General features: G+C 36.1%; 3 protein-coding genes across 5 annotated transcripts in view; 2 read left to right on the top strand and 1 right to left on the bottom strand.

Moving 5' to 3' along the window:
• Positions 1 to 2,030: 2,030 nt before the first annotated feature.
• On the top strand, positions 2,031 to 6,880 carry LOC126928967 (uncharacterized). 2 transcript variants are annotated; one of them, XM_050744927.1, is made up of 3 exons: positions 2,031 to 2,228; positions 2,502 to 2,663; positions 6,479 to 6,880. In XM_050744927.1, exons 1-3 carry the CDS (start codon positions 2,162 to 2,164, stop codon positions 6,673 to 6,675), a joined length of 426 nt encoding a protein of 141 aa, XP_050600884.1. In that variant the 5' UTR covers positions 2,031 to 2,161; the 3' UTR covers positions 6,676 to 6,880. The 2 variants fall into 2 exon arrangements, with proteins under 2 accessions (XP_050600884.1, XP_050600883.1); XM_050744926.1 differs by lacking the exon at positions 6,479 to 6,880 and adding an exon at positions 2,747 to 3,692 and having other exon boundaries at positions 2,049 to 2,228.
• On the bottom strand, positions 3,720 to 8,158 carry LOC126928939 (uncharacterized). The gene is made up of 5 exons (XM_050744865.1): positions 7,726 to 8,158; positions 6,780 to 7,123; positions 5,632 to 6,186; positions 4,911 to 5,247; positions 3,720 to 4,817 (listed from the first exon to the last, which is right to left on the bottom strand). The coding sequence occupies exons 2-5, from the start codon at positions 6,984 to 6,986 to the stop codon at positions 4,693 to 4,695; spliced, it is 1,224 nt and encodes a 407-aa protein (XP_050600822.1). The 5' UTR covers positions 6,987 to 7,123; positions 7,726 to 8,158; the 3' UTR covers positions 3,720 to 4,692.
• Positions 8,159 to 10,333: 2,175 nt separating this feature from the next.
• The window catches only part of LOC126928917 (bifunctional heparan sulfate N-deacetylase/N-sulfotransferase), a 371,054-nt gene continuing 363,447 nt past the window's right edge, over positions 10,334 to 17,940 (top strand). For both annotated transcript variants that reach the window (XM_050744798.1, XM_050744799.1), the window contains exon 1: positions 10,334 to 10,567. The gene's annotated coding sequence lies outside the window, so the exon portion shown is untranslated. The remainder of the gene's footprint in view (positions 10,568 to 17,940) is intronic.

Genomic DNA, 17,940 nt, shown 5'->3' on the forward strand with positions numbered 1-17,940 from the left:
CTATAGAATAGTACTGGTCGAAGGATATGAATATGGGTCAGTTGTTACGCACCTTTTATGAAATGGCAATAAAAGATACGCGACAAATGTGGAAGTGTAATGACGTTACGGCTAGAAATATCTAGGATGATTCAGTGATAATCGTAATCTTAACTAAACAATCTAGCAAAGAAATGTATATACCGTTTGATCGATAAAATGACGAGATTTTTTGTCGAATGATGATCGAAGGACATCCATCGATCGATACTTCACGAACATGCGAATGTTTCGTTTTTCACCGCGTAGCGATGAAGAAAGGGGTGTCAAGTTGTTTGGAGACATCAATTTGCAAATGTCGATCGACAAGGTGTCTATTAACGCAACCAGGTAATTCGAAGACCCATTCTTCCGGCAGCGGGATGAGAGAAGACAGGCCAGGGTCGTTTGGAAGATTCGGTTTAATGACACACGCCGTTCCCTAGCGGAGTATGTTTGTGGTTTGACCACGCCCAAATCTCCGTGAAGATTACACGAAATTACCCGATTTTTGGGAAAAAAGCCGACCTCGAGCCGCTCTTGAGACGGTTGATTTTATAGCAAGAATAAGGACCATTTTTCCTCTCGAGAGCGGCCTTGATACCAAACACGAATCATGAGCATTCTTCATGTTCTTCGTTGTTTATTTTCGGAAACATCGACGTTCGTGTTGAAACATCGACTCGTAAGGATTGATGGACTCGAAATTATACCATATGTTTTAAGTTTTCAACATTTTACTGGTCGTTGGAATCGTTTAATTGAAACAGCACCATCCATGGTAGAAGAGTCTGTTGCTTTCAGAATTAATTCCCACGCGAACAACCGCGAGACGAGACAGGCTCGCGTCCTGATCGTAGACCCGTGTCCTTTTAAAGTTAAAGAGACGGTGAATGCCGCAGGAACCTAAGGGACATCGGTATATAAATCAACGTCTGTGTCGGTGCGAGCAAAAGAAAGAGAGAAAGAGGTAGACAACGAAGAGACGCGAGCCGTACACAGGAGAGTCGAGGCTCTCTCGGCTACTTATGCTAATGCCAGCAAATCAATTTATTTATATTTATTTATAGCATTCAAATGTTTCCTCGGGACCGAGCTGTGTCTTGTTCCGTTCGCGGACCACCCGCAAAAGAGAATCAATTCTGTTACGGGCCACGGATAACTGTAGGGTTTCTCTATGAAGACAAGTTGGAAATCGACACCATGTTGTCAAGATTTTGGGTATTTTTCAAGCCCAACTTGACCCGGAAGTGTGACGGTATGATTATATATTAAATCGAAATTTTTAAAAATAATGAGACTTCGAAAATTTGAGGGTTCAAATATTTGGAAATTTCAAGAATTCGAATGTTGATATTTGAAAATTCAGAAATTTGAGGATTGAAAAATCCGAAACATTTTAACTTCAGAAAATTAAAAATTGAAAATTGGAATGGACTTTTTATCATGTCTATATATCGCGCGTATCTGAGATAAGAATAATCCTCAACGTTCGTTAAATATCAGAGGTTCATGTTCGGATAAATTGTGCATTACGAGGCTTTCAATTAACTGGTATGTTAATCGTTGTTTCGTGGTGCATTCTTTCGTGACTAGACTTGTGACTATTAAATTAAGACTGTATTTCTTCGAATGCCTCATGTATCGGGCGCGGTCTCGATTCGGAAGCTGGTCACGTGACCCGAAAGAAAACGAATCTGTTCGAACTGCTCAGGTGCGTACAAACTACTGTAATTCCATTACTAACTTCCTTTATTTTTTGTAAATATGTTAATGAATTACTCATTATACCCATAAAAATTTGTATGTGACTAACATTTTGATATATTCTTCTGTTATACATAAAATTATACTAGATTCTTCGGTATGTAAGTTTGATTTGAAACAAAACTTATTTAATTGAAAATAAATTTGAGATTTATTTCTTTTCATTTACAATCGAACTATATAACATTTTTGATGATTTATTTGTAACTTGTAACAGTAGAATATTTTCGAGTATCAGCACCAGCCCAGTTACGATATTAGTTCGTTAGTGGCGTTGTCGTTGTCATATGTAGGCGTGTTCAGTTGGAGTAATTAATCGTTACGACTTGACGTGAGATTCAAAGTTCTTGTAAAGTGATCTTCAATATCTAAGAAAATGGCAAACGAAACAAGTTTTCCTATTTTATTAATAGTATTATTCGTTTTCTGTTGTATTCAGCAAGGTAAATACTGTTCTGTACAATTTATCATTTAGTTTTCTTTCTTAACCTCAACATATTTATAAGAGATAAATTATGAAAAAAGAAGCTTCATTCAACTTTTTTGTATTATTAAATTAAATTAAAATTATTAAATTACCAGTTGTACAAAATATTCATCACTCTAATATATTATGTATATGTGTATAAATAAGCAATATTTTATTACATTAAAACAATTTTGACAATTTTACTTTATAAACAGATGATAATAAATGCTACTGTATATTATTACAGGATTATGTATCAAATGCTGGGTTTGCAGATCCGATTCTGATCCAAAATGTGCAGATCCATTTGATAATACCACTGTACCGATAACTGACTGTAAACAAGAACCTGACTTAGAGCATTTGCCAGGTGTAAGGCCTACCATGTGTCGTAAAATTCGTCAAAAAGGTGTGTTAATAACTCCAAAATTTTTAGTAGTCCATAACCTTTTGCAGGAATTGTTATAAGTTAGACTTTATTTTTATTCTTAGTCAATGGTGTATGGAGATATTTTCGTAGTTGTGCGTATATGGGAGAACCAGGAATTGAGGGGGATGAAAGATTTTGCCTTATGAGGACAGGAACGTATAATATATTTATGGAATATTGTACTTGCAATAGCAAAGATGGCTGCAATGCAGCCTCGTACAATCATAGAAGCATATTTGCTTCAATTATAGCTTTAGCAATTTCGTTAAGATATGTACTTGTTTATACTTAATAGTGTTGGCCATGTCAACAGAGTTGACTAGACAATATATATTTGAACATATTTTTTTTACAACATAAAGATTCTCTTGTACTTACTAATGCAACATTCTTTTCAACAATCATATGATCTGAACTTCAGGGAAGTAGAATATTCCAGTTACAAATTATATCATACTCACTCAAAAACCATTTTGTACCATCGAACAATTTTTTATAAGTGTTTTAAAGTGCCTCTCTCTGTGCCTTAGTACCTACTGAGATGATAATGAACAAGGTATTTTTTAAGACAGTTTTTTGGTAATATAGAATATTGCACAGATACATTTTTATCTTTTTTCAGAGTATTGCAATTTTTTAGAGAAATATATTTTTATTAATATAGTATAATTTTTAATCCAAGCACATATATGCTTGTATCATACTTACTGTTTAATTTAGACTTGGTTAGTACAAAAGATTGAACATTATACCAAACAAATGTATTGAATAATGTTAATATTTAGCACAATATAGATAAGACTGTAAATTCTGTCCATTAGAAACTTATAATTTAGTATTAATATGATACGATTGGGCCTTTTTGTATTTTTGTATGTATTTTCTAGAAGTGGTTAAAATTGCCACAGAAATAAAGCTATGATTGCTTGCATAATATATCATTCCCTTATATATGTTTTGTACATGTGTATGATAAAAAAGAGAATGAATAAAGCAATATGGAAAACATTCCGTGTAAAAAAATAAAAATCATCCTTTATGTATAACAACAGGTGTATTACATATAAAATATATCTCTGTCATACAGATGCGTGCGTCAATGATATTGTACATACAAATCTTTTGGTGTGACTGTTTAGATCTTAACGATATTCTTCGAAATACAATTAATTTCCATAATAAAATACATATGCAATTAATTGCAGCGATATAAATAATTCGTTAAACAAAATACAATTATTTAAGATATAATACGTTAATGTCTACCTTCAAACAAAATTACAATAGAAACAATGAGCGAAATATTTATCACTACCATTTCAACTAAACAAATTGAAAATCGTCATAATGTAAAATATCCTACATATGTCAAAAAAAAAAAAAATACTTTTCCATTGATTTTCTGATTCATCTTAAAAGTACCTCAGAAAAGTGCTAGTACAAAATAAAAAGTGGATCTGCTAGATCTAAATAGAGTAAAAACGCATCGTTATGTCCATATTATACATCTTACTGAGCAGCTGCTAATTACCTGCTTACAATTTCCTCTGGCACAAAATTTAATGTATACTTTCATTTCTTCCTTTTACAATTAGGATTCGATGAATTTCGTATTCGTTTCTATTCAACGGTGGTAACCACTTATTTATTGGACGGTTCTATTATTCCGATCCTCGGCAGAAACTTTCACAAATCTGTCTTGGAATCGAGGACGGTTGTATAAAACAATCGATATGTACAATCAAATCGATAAAATACTTTTGTGCAAGTTGTCTTACAAAGAATCAAAAAAATAAAGAAAGCGAAATAAAAGTAAATTTCACGAAAGAAATAATTTACAATATGAATGCCTTTCATATTCACAGATGTTCGTCTAACATAAGTATTCTTTGGAACGACACTATCGACCGTGCGCTTAAATATTCATAACATTGGCGCGAATCGAAAGTAGGTTTATACTCGAAGGAAAACTGAATAGACGTCGAAGTTTATTGATCTATTCATGTTCTCACTCGAATGCCTGCCATTTCGTTATCTGTTGTCCCGATTTCGCTAGAGCCTGTTTCCACTGTTCACCATAGGTTCCACCAACATCTGGTCCTATTACAAAATGACCAACAGTCGTTTTCTTTCCTGAAATAACATCAAATGTTCATAACTAAGAAACGACCAAGCAATTGATAAAACATTTTCACGATGAATTTTCGCTAGAGTAATGTGGCTTACCTAATTTATTTTTCGAGACGAATTTAACAACGAAGCTAACATCCTTCAATGCTCCCTGATACGGATTATCCGCGATCACTCTTGCCGAGTCTGGCGCGAATTTCATAGACACGCAAGGTGCGAAACGATCGCTTTTCCAGAAATGAGTCACTCTACCGTTGTCTACAACAGACATCTTGATATACATCTGTCCTTTCAAGGCTTCATGCTCGTGCATTGTCTGTAACGAACATCTCAGACGATGCAGAGACAGTGTCAGTTTTTCGCTACCCTCTTCATTCTTGTCCGTCTTTTCTTGGCACAGTGACAACTCTACTTGGCCTTTCTTATTTTCCTTCTATAACAATGATAATGGAAAACTACTTAGTATAAATATGTCCTTACTCCAAAATTTAGGTACAATATCTATTTAACTCTTTCACGTCCGATATTATGTATATGCAACATTATACTCGTATATGTTATTAATTAACTAAGAGATAAATATCGATAAATGTATGTTTTCAGTAAAACTAGCCTCAAATTTCAATACATTGTGTCTTTTGTATGAAATGATCCAAAGAAAATATAATTTTTTATTAGTGACTGATGAAAAATAATTTTTTTCACAGCAGGAGAATTCAGTCTTGAAAGGATTAATGAAAAAGAAAAAAGAAAACATGGTATAATATACATAGTATAACGTGGTATAGTAATATAATATATGTATTTGAAAATTTACCCTGTCTTCAGCTCCAGAAATGCCACTAGCAATTGGTCGCAATGGCTTCCACATATCTCCAGTCGACACATCACTTGGGTGTTTTGCTTTGTGTGGCTTCGAGGTAAAGTTTTTCGGGTCCAGGGAAATCGTCGTGGCGCCTACAGTTCGTCTCTTATCAAACAGTTTCCTTTCCGTGCTTGTAGTGTCCGCAGATTTATCCGATCCCTTATTAAAGAACTGACTGAGTAATTTATTCTTCGTTGGCTCTTGATTCTCCGAAGAGGCACCCTGACCATCTTTTTTCTTGTTCCCCTTTTTTGGAGATTCTTTAGTGGAAGACGAGGTCTTCTCTTCCTTCTTCTCAGTCGCTATCAATGGTTTGTCCTCGAGAACCGCGTACAAAGTCGCCACGATGAACCTGGATCCACTGATCTCTTCTTCTACCACTTTTGTTTTACCAAATTTCTGTTTCGTCTCTTTGCGTAGAGGAAACGTGAATTCCTCGTTCCATTGCGGCCACGACTCGTTCTTCGACGTTGTCTCGAACTTCTCCTTTCCCGGTATTAGCTTCACCTGGAATAGAAGTGACTTACTTTCCTTCCTGTCTGAGTTTTTGCTTTAGATATAAACAGTTCATAATGGAGCGAATGTTAGCTATAGCTGTAGTTATTTCGACCAAGAACATTTCTGTTGAATTTGTGTGAAATATTTGAAACTTATCAGGGTAATGAAGTCACGAATGGGTCACGTGGAATTTTCATTCTACGCCGTTCCCGTAGTTATTACTCACGAATTTTACATAATTATACAGCCTAGCAACATGAAAATTCCTTTCAAGTTACGATCAACATCATTCTCCTTTCAGCATACAAAGGAAACAAGAAAACACATCGCAGAAATAACACGACGGCAAGTGCATCGTGCCAGACTCTCGATTTCAACCCGACCATTATAATTTATTTTATTTCAAACGTATCGTACGGAGATAAGGGGACGTTGTACGATTCCCACACAACCTTATTGTCTTCTAAGATTCGTGAGTCAATGACGGTTTTGATGTAGGCGCGCAAGTTTCGTGCGATTATTTCATCGAGTTACGTAACTATAGATAATGATGCCAAAGATCACAGTCTGACCACCTAGATATCTAGTCCATCGTTATATACCTTGACTACGTAGCTGTTGACGCGCGTGAAGCCAAAATTCTGTGGTAAGTGACGAGCACCCAGTACCGTCACATGCAGCGCTTTCTCGTTGATCGAATGAACGATCCTAATGCCCACTTCCGGTTCCAGATTCACCGTGCGATCTAACGGCGTGGACACGGTCTTCAGCCCCGTGTCTATAAAACTCTTGATCTTTGCCAAAGCCATTATGGACGTTCACTGCTGGATGTTCTCGATAGATATGTGTCTTCTTATCGATCTCGAGCGATTAATAATAACTCATGGTTGGAGCAATGACAATTCATGAGATCATCAATAATTCAATATCCCTTGACAGGTCGTTACTGTAAAACAGAGAAAGCAAAATCTCGTCAAAATTACAAAAATAATAACACGGAAGGCAATATCTGGATACTCCAAAACCTCTACTAAATTGCTTGCTTTCGTTATCTATCATATGCTTTAATCGATAAACAGTCGTGTTTTTTCCGTTTGAAGCCGACTTGCCACGAAAGCCATTGACAATAATCAAGCGCCGGTGTTTACCGCGCTTTGGTGCAACGCTCTTCGCGGTTCTAGACAAGCGATAAGACCCCAACGGAAACAGTTGAGTTGCGATCAACGTCGATGAGTAACGGTAAATTTCAAAGTGACTCGCTGATCGTTCGAACAAGACTACGAAGTTACTCTGTCTCCTTGACAATCTCTTAAACTTCGAGCAAATTCGATCATAAAAACAGGTGATTATATCTATCAGCTGTTCCATCGAACGTGCTCCATCCTCATAAATATAGAATCTCAAGTTATAATAAGATCACGAAAGGAATTTATTCGAAGAACTGTATCTAACGATCGAACTTTCTCCAACCGAGGAAAATTGTCCCGGTCACCGGGCGTTGTCACCTGTTCTTCGGGAGAAAAGTCCGCTTAGAAACAGCGTACATACCATAGTCACGATGATTTCGTCTGGCTGTGAAGCGTGGCTTGGAACTGGCTGTCGAAACTCGAAGAAACTGGCCGGTTTCTCGATGAAGCACGTTGCCAAGGAACGTTCACTAGGCGCGTTTACGACGATTATCCAGGACGAAGCGTAAGATCACCGTTTCCATGACCACAAAGGCGAATATAAACACGTAGCAGGATAAAGGTTGCGTGTCTTTCACTGGCCATGCACTACATCGCCACACGGCTCGATCTCTTCAGCTCTGTTACGCATCGTGTGGCTGATTTGAGATAAGACCATATACGTCACTGAGAATCACTAGAGTTTTTGTCTAATACGTAGACACACGCGTGTTAGGAATTAAAAGCAATTACACGTTGAATCGTTACCTAGAGCTTCGAACGACGCGCTACCATGGTATGCGACCGGCGCTCTCGCGTGGGTTCCCTTTATAAGGGGGCAAACCGACTGCAAGCCAGGGACGGATTATTTTGAAGGTACTATTTTTCGGGCATCTGTATTACCGTGTAAAATTTTGATTCTTTAGAAAGACTTTAGTAATTTTGAGGAAAATTTTTAAGATATAGAAATTTTTCAAGATATAGATACGAACAACAAGTTATAAATATCATAGATATTATAAATGAAATAGATATTATACATTATAAATATAAGTATGAAACTAAACACGAAGGAACTGCTAGTTGATGAGATTGATACGAAAAGCATATTCTGCCATTTACATTATTATCTATTAATGCGTGTTATTATTTATAATAAGGCACATTAGTGTGATCGACAGGAATGATGTAATCTACATCGAGATTATTCTTTAATGAATATTATTACGTTTAACGTTTCACGATTTGTAATTCAGCATATGTTTCTATAAATATTCGTATAATATTTATTACATGTGATATGTAACGTGTAATACAAGTTGAGATGGCAGATAAAGAATAGATTTGTTCATTGGCTGCAAATATTCGCCATAAGTGTTTAATTTTCGAGCAGAAATGTATTTCATTCATTAGGATAGGGCATGTGGAGTTATTTTCACGCTCCTGTTGCAAAAACTGGCCAGTCGTACTAAAGTAGAGTCACTACTCGTACACTTCATCGTATAATCTTTATAGACTTTACTGGGTTCCTGACGCCTGTTGCGCACACAAGGTCGCGCATTGATGTGCGTGTGAATGTTTGTAACAGTATGGTTACACGTACATGAGGTGTATGCGTGAGTAAATACGACGTAGTGAATGAGAGTGTATAAATACAGTGCCGTAGAAACGACAAACGTAGCCCTTCGTCCCGTAGTATACAAGACAATTTCAAGTGTATTATGATAATAAATTACATAATCAAATTAGATTAGGAAAATCCATGAGAAATGTAGATATGTATTAAAAATACTCATATTATGACTTTTTATTTATGTCACTGTTTAATCAGTTTTTGTATCTTTTAATTAATGATTAACCGGTAGATTTCGTATAATTAATAATTAGACAGATTTATTATTACTTTTATTATTAAAGGAAGTAACGAGAAAGATTGCGAGTAATAAAAGAAAGGGATATCAAATTGACGCGTAGTAGATCTAATTGTAATGTGTAACAATATCAGAGACAAACAACAGAATTCCATATGCATTCCATAATGTAGCACAGTGTATTGTGTCGCATAAAAAACTAATCGCGAAGATGATCGCGGCATCATGAATAGATGTATAAAATGCAATATATATGTATATTTATTTATTTATTTGTTTATCTTTTTTCATTTAATTTACTTAGTTATTATTGAATTTTTGAAACAGTATATTTCTTTCAGTTTCATACCTTGTGACAGCATTGTGAATCTAGATAACTATTTATCTATATTTTCTAAACTTTTTATTTCAACTACATGAGATTTGTTTTTCATTAAAATTGTGACATTATTCGTTTGTATTCCATTGACAACTTGTTTGTAACTATTTAAATTATTACTTGTTAAATATAATCGTCTGTAAAAAAAAAAAAATGATTTACATCTTTAGAGATTTTAATACGTGTCAGTGTGTCTATCAGCATGCACTTAGAATGTTACTCTACGAATAATAAACTACATTGATCACACGTGATGACATGCAAGGATACGTTTAATAGGCATATTGACCTTCGTTGCTCAGCATCTTTTGCTGTCATGCTTAGAATTATTGGGGAAGAGTATTTGTTCTTAAAACGAAACGATACTGCTTCAAAAATTACAACAAAGTAACCAGTGAATTATTAAAGAATCATATCCTACAATCTAAACTTTTTAATTTCATTTTTCCAATCGTGTTAAATTAATCTTAAAGTAATTATTAGTTTAATCCTTTGAATAAAATAAATTTCCTGCGTATCTATTTGAAATTTAAAACCAATGTTGAAATATATAATTTTAGAGATCAGTGAAATATATATAACATTCTAGGTTTCAACATTGTCTTCAAAGGATTTCCGGTTCGACTTTAAATCAAACGCTTCCTACGTCCGTCGCTAGATGGCTCAACTTATTCTCCAAACCCCTACTTGCCCCTACCAACCCCAATAACGACCCTCCCTCCTGTGAACAGCTGTTCTTCACCGCCATGGCGCACGCGACTTCGTGGCATCAAAAACGCTCTCAACGTTTTCGACTTTACCGGTTCGAAACGGTGTTTACGTGTCCCGTGTTATCGCATTTCGCGTCACATTTTCGGTCATAGAACAATTTTCGTGTAGAATGAGTGCGGGAAAAAAGTGTTCGTGTGTTGTGTCAAAGTGAGAACTTTAGGTTTTTCCATTCGCGAAGTCCACCGGTTCGTCACATCTGAGAGGTAAGTGACGCATTACCATTTGATATTGTTTTTATTTATATATAAATATAAATGTTATACACATAAGACGAATATTTCACATAATATGATACATATGATATGTGAATATGAAACATAATATGTATGTATGGCGCCCATAAACATATCTTTTGATGAGAGTGGCGCAATTAGTGTTCAAATATAGAGACTATTTGCGACAAATTCGATAAAACAATGGAATGATTTTTGGCTTTGAAGCATTGGCAATATAGTTTGATATATAATACTATCGTGGCAACGAGTGTCACTTTGTAATTCGAAACTTGGTTGTTGATTTTGACATATGTCTACTGATATTGTCGGAGAATATATCTTTCCAAGGACATTCATTGCGACGTGACAGTAACAAAGATAGATCGATTTATGTAGTATGAAATAATCAGAATTCTTTTGGGGTTTTCTTATATCTGTACAATAATTTTATTAGAGTAATTATTCTGTAAGAAGACTAATCCTAACCAAAGCGTCTTGTAGGAACCATTATATTAGTAGGAATTGCTCATCCTGTCGTCAGGTGGCAGCACATGACCATATATTTGAATTGAAACGCGGTTCTTAGAAGTTGTCATGCTAGTACATAATTAATAATTCAAATCTATCTTGTCTGAAGTTAATGTGTATTTTTTTATTTTCATATCGAATCTTCAACTATCATTGTTTGCCTCCTATATAAATATAACAATTCAATTCCAATTATTATAAATAATTTAATATAACGAATCAGATATATCTATCAAACATATCAATTTATCAGTATATTAATATTATTTACATAAGAACAAAATATATCAGGAATTATTCAATAATAGGAAGAAGAAACGAAGACCGGGACAAGACGTGGCGCATAATAATAATTTAAAACTGCGTTACAACGTCTATCCGTTTTTCTTTCATTTTATCTGCAGGATGAAAAAGAGGACGTTGAAGGAGAAAAACTTTTCATTCCTTTATATAATTCACGTTTCTCGTTTCCGCGTGCATGCACCTTCATCTTCTTCCATCACTTCGTCTTTCACTCTTCAAGCCAACCTCGGCTTATTTATTCGTTCGTCTATTTATTTCTTCTTCTAATAGCCTGAAGAACTTTAATCACAACCACATTGCTCTAGTTGTTCGCGCGTTCTCTCCGTTTCACCCTTTGTAATTTAATGAACTTAACGCCCCATTTTCCAGCTTCGCGAACCACCGTTTGTCTCGACGATGAATTTCATCCCCTCGTCTTACCTTTTCTCTCTTCGCGTCCCCGTTATAACGGACTCTTTTGTGTCGCGCAATTTAAAAGTTTTAGCTTCGGTGGTGGAAGATGTGCGAATCAAACCTGAAGCAGAGATCTGCAACTACCAGGCAATTTTATGCAACCGTTCTTTTCATTCCACGATGGATAGTCCTGAAATATAATTTCTTTATCTGAGTGTAGTAAATACACGGTGATATGATCGACAAGATGCCATTGATCGTTATTTATGGAGCTGTTACTTAAGCTTTGGTTAGGTTAACCAAACTACGTATTTTCAATTTTATTAATTTGAAATTACTTTATTAATATACTTAAAATGAAATATTCTTTTAATTTTCAATCGAAGTTGAGAAGTTTCCAATCATTTCTTAACATGAAAGGAGCAGTTGCTAAACAATGTTGTTTCTAATTACATGTATTAACATTGATTTCTTAAAGTAAATTATTCTTTCACAACGTTATTTAAATTAGTATAGCGATCTCTTTCTAGAGATAGCATAATCTCTCTTTAGAGATTCCATCTGTTTCTAAAAATTATGTACGCTGGTAGAGTGTCGTTTAATTTTCATCGTAGCTTACTCGAACAAACTGGTTCGGCTGAAATCTCGACGAACAATAATCGTAACTCGCAATATTTGCATCGGCAATTGAATATTCCGTGGAACGAATTTCATTCGCTGGAAACCACTGCTACATTACTGCTGTTAGTAGTAACTAACTCGTTCGAAATATTCTAGGATACTTGACCAAAATTATACGAAAATATATGCGGCCGCCGAAACTAGCAGCGCGTCATTACCTGCATTTATCGCGCGTCGTTATATCACGTATCGTGAAACCTTGTTCAACCACTCCTTTGAGCCATGGTTCGGCCCTTCAAGTACATTAACCGCCTGGTGAAAAATGATTTCGTTACACGAGACGTATTATTCAGCTATGCGGGCGTAACGTTATTAGCACTCCGTCGGTTGCCAGCTCTCCCGGCAAGTTAACGAATTTCGACGGGGAACTTGCCCGGCCGGAACTTCGAAACGCGTTCGTAAATGTAATTCGCGGCTGGAAATTAAAAAACGCCCTGGTTATTCCGATTCACTGGTCCGTGAAATGCCTATTCGCTTTAATTAAGCCAGAGATTGGTTGATATTCCCATGAAACATTCTACAAATTTTGCCATTCACCAAGACGGATACACGACGATCCTTCCAGTTTTACAAGCGTATGCGATGACTATTTTCACGATGGACATTGCTCATTTTTCTACATACTGTTCGTTTACTGTAACCTAGAAGAGCGTGTTAGATTACTCGGGATAATTTTGTGTCATCAAATATTTCTATATAAGCAATACTGGCTTGAACTTTATTGATGTAAGCTTGACTGAATAAAACAGCCGTGAGTTGGTGACCTGTATCAGGAGTAAGATTATGAGAAGAAGCTGGCCAGCAGCAAAAGTAAGATTATGGATTAGCGAATGACATGGACAATAAACACATGAAACCAACAAATTTATTGGTAATACTATTTTTGAGAATCAGGAAGTTTGTGAACGTGAATAAAATATCAATTGGGATACTATTACATCTTTTGATATTCCGTGTTTTTTTTATAAAGATTTAGGAATTTTTCTGTCTGGCAACTGGCAATTATATTATTATATATTTTGGTGTTGGCATAGGTATAATACAATATTCATTAAAACTACCGATCCTTCTACTAGTTTGTCATTCTCTGTATTTATTACCAGCGTGTCCCAGCATATTTAGTTTCTCTTTGAATAGCTCGTACATCCCTTTAAGTGCATCATTACCTATTCCCTTTTGTGTCGACCGACTTTCCGTTCACCGATGCATCTCTTCTTCCTCAGTTTTCAACCGTCTCGTGCATAGTTCAGACAAAATGAATTGCAAACTGTCTGCTATTCTGACTGCAGCTTCTTTCAATTGTTTTTCTACGCCTCTTCGTTCTTCTAGTTTAACCTTTGCAGGTGGCTGAAATTCGAGGCTGATTTGGTATAAATAATTAATAAAACAATTTTCATATTCTTCTCAAAGATTTTCTCTGAGGATTTTTGGGGGTAGTTTTGATTAGAACTTGTATTTTTATCGACGTCTAAGTTTCCTTGGTTTTGCGACGTTCTGTCGTAGTTCTCGATTGAAATAGAAAGAACAAACTGAATATCACTAATGAATATATGAATGAATAAATACGTCGCTCGGGATCTAGCAGGTTTGTGTACTTTGCCAGCATGGAAGTTGAAACAGGGGCGTACGGTGATTCAGACGTAAGTAGAATGCCGAGTAACTTCTAGTCTGGTGTTTTTAGAAAAAACATCTTTCCTGAAGCGTATATACATTGGGTCACGAAAGTGTTCGGTTACTTAGCATAAAAATCTTTTATGTATATATTGTGCGTGTTGCATAAAACATTTTGAAATTTCATTATTACTGCAATTAGATCATTATCATAATTATATGGGTAAAATTTCTACATATTTTCTCAAATGTATTTCAATCTATAATGATATAATCACGATAATCGTGTCTCATTATAGCGCTAATGAAATTTAAAAATGTTTCGTATAACACACATAGTATATTCATAAGAAATATCTACAAGTGTTTGAATACTTTATATTTTTTAATTAAATCAATGCAGAAAGAAGAAACTAAAAGATGATGGAGTTTCGAACGAAAACTTTTCCATTTAATTGCAAAAGTCCAACAAAGTTACACAAACAGAACAGTTCCGGGACAAATCGCTTTTTCTCAATAGTTTCGAATTTTTATTGGATTTTTAGAGTTGGCTGCCAGATACGATTGGCGTTCGGTAACGTTGATAGATGACAATTATCGCAAATAAACAATCGGCAGTAATGAAGGCGGGCCGATGAAACGCGCGGCAGCGGCTCATCAATCGTCGCCGCGAGTGCGCAGACAGAAATTTCATTTATCGAGAAAGTTTAAATCAAACCGCCATTACTCACGGTGTCGCAACTGTGACCGGCCGTTTCGATTCCACCAAAAGCCAATTGAAATTCGTTTCGTCACCAGGACCGTTGTATCGCTTCACCCTCTTCACCCCTTTGCCTTTTTAGCGTCTGGCTAACTGTTATTTGGAAATTTCTGAACGGACGAATTTTCGTTTCGTATTTTTTCGTTTCGTGTTCTTTCTGTTCGTACCAGCGGTAGCTGCAGGAATTTTTATTGTAATGTCTCTGTGAGCGTGGAAAGATAGGGACATGAAACAGTCTCAATATTAAAGCAAAAATATAATTCACGAACGGCTAAAATTCAGAAATTTAGGTATCTTCTTTTTATAATTCTTATTTTGGGAAGAAGAGCGGGTATTTGTTATAATTTGTATGTAATCGCCAAAAATTGCTATCTTTACGTATTTTTATCTTTCTTCTATGTTTTATATGGAAAAATTGTTTGACGTTGTTTAAGGTAGTTTAGACGATTATAAAACAGAATACAAAAGTACGTGGACTAATTGGTTTCTATCTGCAGAGGACACGGGTCACTTTGAAATTTGGGGTCGTCGAAAGTCCGAAACAAAATTGATTAGCAAGGATTATTCTTTTCAAAGAGAACGTTGATTGAATCGACGGTATCCTCTGGTTCTGCCGACCGGTCTGATTAAATTTCTCAGTTGGAAATGGGTAACGAGATTTCGGCGGAAGTGACCTGGATTGCCTGAAGGCAGCATAATACGCTTCTAAGTACGTCGTATTTCCTGCTGATTTCGGTCCCACGCGATTGCTATCTTCAAACGAGTCGTCGTTATTGTCTTGACCATTATCAATTGTCATTCAAATTACTCATAAGGGGTGCTTAGCAATCTTCTGAATAATGCTTAATATAAATTACTTAGATCCTTGAAAGATTCTAATTTCTTAACATTTTTTCGTAGTCGATCGATGATTAAGAAACTAATGAGAACGAAATTCACTAAAATTATGAAAACGAGGATATTCTAATTAATGTGTGTGGTTCATGCAAAAATACTTGAATTCTGCGATTCTATTTTCAAATACAGGACTAATTCTCCTTGACGTCAACCATATTCTACACATCTAAATTTCCAAATTTCGCGTCAGAAATTTTCACAATTAGCGGAACAGCGATAAACTTTTCATTTCTTACTGTAAACAAAGCAACACCCAAAACGCTTTCAATATCTCAGTCTTAGATTAATATGTCAAAGGACGAATTAGATAAATATCCAAATCACGTTAGTATACATAAAGGCACGATTCGCACAAGATACTCGCAATTAAGGGACAATCAACTGCATACGAAATCTTTCAATACTTTTGAATCTTTTCACAGTGAGATATCCTGTAAATACAAAAAGACACGGTTTTAAATTGGCGATCATGACTTTATTAGGTCCCCTTGTCCAAAATGTTCAACCGATGAATACAGTTCCTATCGTTCGGAGAAACGAATTCGTGGCTAAACTATGACGCTATTGCTCTTTCTGTTTCAAAAGTTCCATTTAAAAAAGCCCGTGCAATGGCCACGAGTATCCCGTTTTCTGCTCCATTGTCGATGATTTATTCAATCGAGAGGTTGTCGATATTTATCGTTCGGGCCCGGGTCTCTCCCTGGGCACGAGACACTCGATGAGATAAATCATATTATCGTGGACAAGTAGCGGCCAGTACGTGGCAATCTGTGCCGATGCCAAAACGGTCGGCCGCGTATGAACATGGAAATCATATTAGACTAAAACCACATTGCTTAATGGACGCCATCTGCCTTAATCCCATTATCCCCCGCAATTCATCACGGTTGCCCTTTTCCCTTGCCGATGCGATACTGTTTGCTGTAACAACGAAGACCTGCTACCTATTGTTCTATCTTGTGCACCTAGCTCGCTGTTTTCCTTTGCCGGAAATGTTTGACGAGATGATCTTCCGTTGTATTCAGACGTCGAATTCTGACGACTTTTGATGGCCATTTCGATGTAAGAAACGAGATAAGATTTTAACATTCAATAGTCTTTCGAATTTCAATACTCTTTGGTTAGGGATAGTTGAATGAGAATATTTAACAATAGCGTTTGAACTTTCCTCGCACAAAATTCTTGATAAAAATTGGAAAAGAATATCGGAAGATAATGATTTTCATTAAATAGATGTACCACTGATGTTAGCTTTCGATCTTTTAATTACTGGGAATAATTAAACGAGAAAACTCGAAGATGTTGGAAAATTTTTCTTGATTAGAATTCTGAGTGAAAGTGGGAGAAAGTTATGCAAGGCGAGATGGCTGAAGGAAAATAATTTGGGTCATATATCACGTCCAGTTCCTTCGATCTCGAATCACATTGTCATTGTATAATATCATTACCGGCCGCGTTTTCTCTATTTTAATTTTGCTAATACATATTTATGAGAAGATATTTATGAGATTCGTTTTTATAGAATATTTCGCAGAGACTCGTGTCATTTACAAACGTTATCAGGGCATATTGCATCGGACCAGAACAGCGTCTCTTCTCCTTTTTTGCACGACACACTGTATTGAACGTTGTCGAAACGCAAAACAGCGTTCTCCATTCCGAGCCGGACAGATCGATCGATTAAAATGGCCGATAGACCGGCTGAAAGATTCGGATTCGGGTTTCAATCCAGAGATTCGATCGGATTGCGATTCTTTTTCGGCCAGTAGCAATAAAGGGGAAAAAACACGATGAAACTGGTCGCTTGCGCGCATTCTCATCGCCAGAGCGACGCGCGGAGTTCGCAAAGGTTTCGTTCTGAACGCGAAATGGTTTTTAATATTCCCCAGCGACATGTGAACGTATAAAGGAGTTCACAGCTACCCTGGCTGTGTTCTCGATGTTCGTGCTTAACAGAGTGGAATCGATATTATTCGCTGCGAGAGGCGGCACGTTGACTGGCCTGGCCCCGGTGCTTGCAAGTTTTTGAATTTTCCTCGAGAAATATATTCGATGGATGTTGGTTTATAGAAAGCGTCGGCGGCGGTAGAACGTGGGGGTGGTCTTTGTTTGCGTGAAATCTTAAATCGAAGGGATTTCTTGTGTACATACGGGGGACGGTATTTTCTAAAGTCTCGAAGTTCGAGCC

The sequence above is a fragment of the Bombus affinis genome, chromosome 2 (genome assembly GCF_024516045.1).
Source record: "Bombus affinis isolate iyBomAffi1 chromosome 2, iyBomAffi1.2, whole genome shotgun sequence".
Classification (NCBI taxonomy): Eukaryota; Metazoa; Arthropoda; class Insecta; order Hymenoptera; family Apidae; genus Bombus; species Bombus affinis.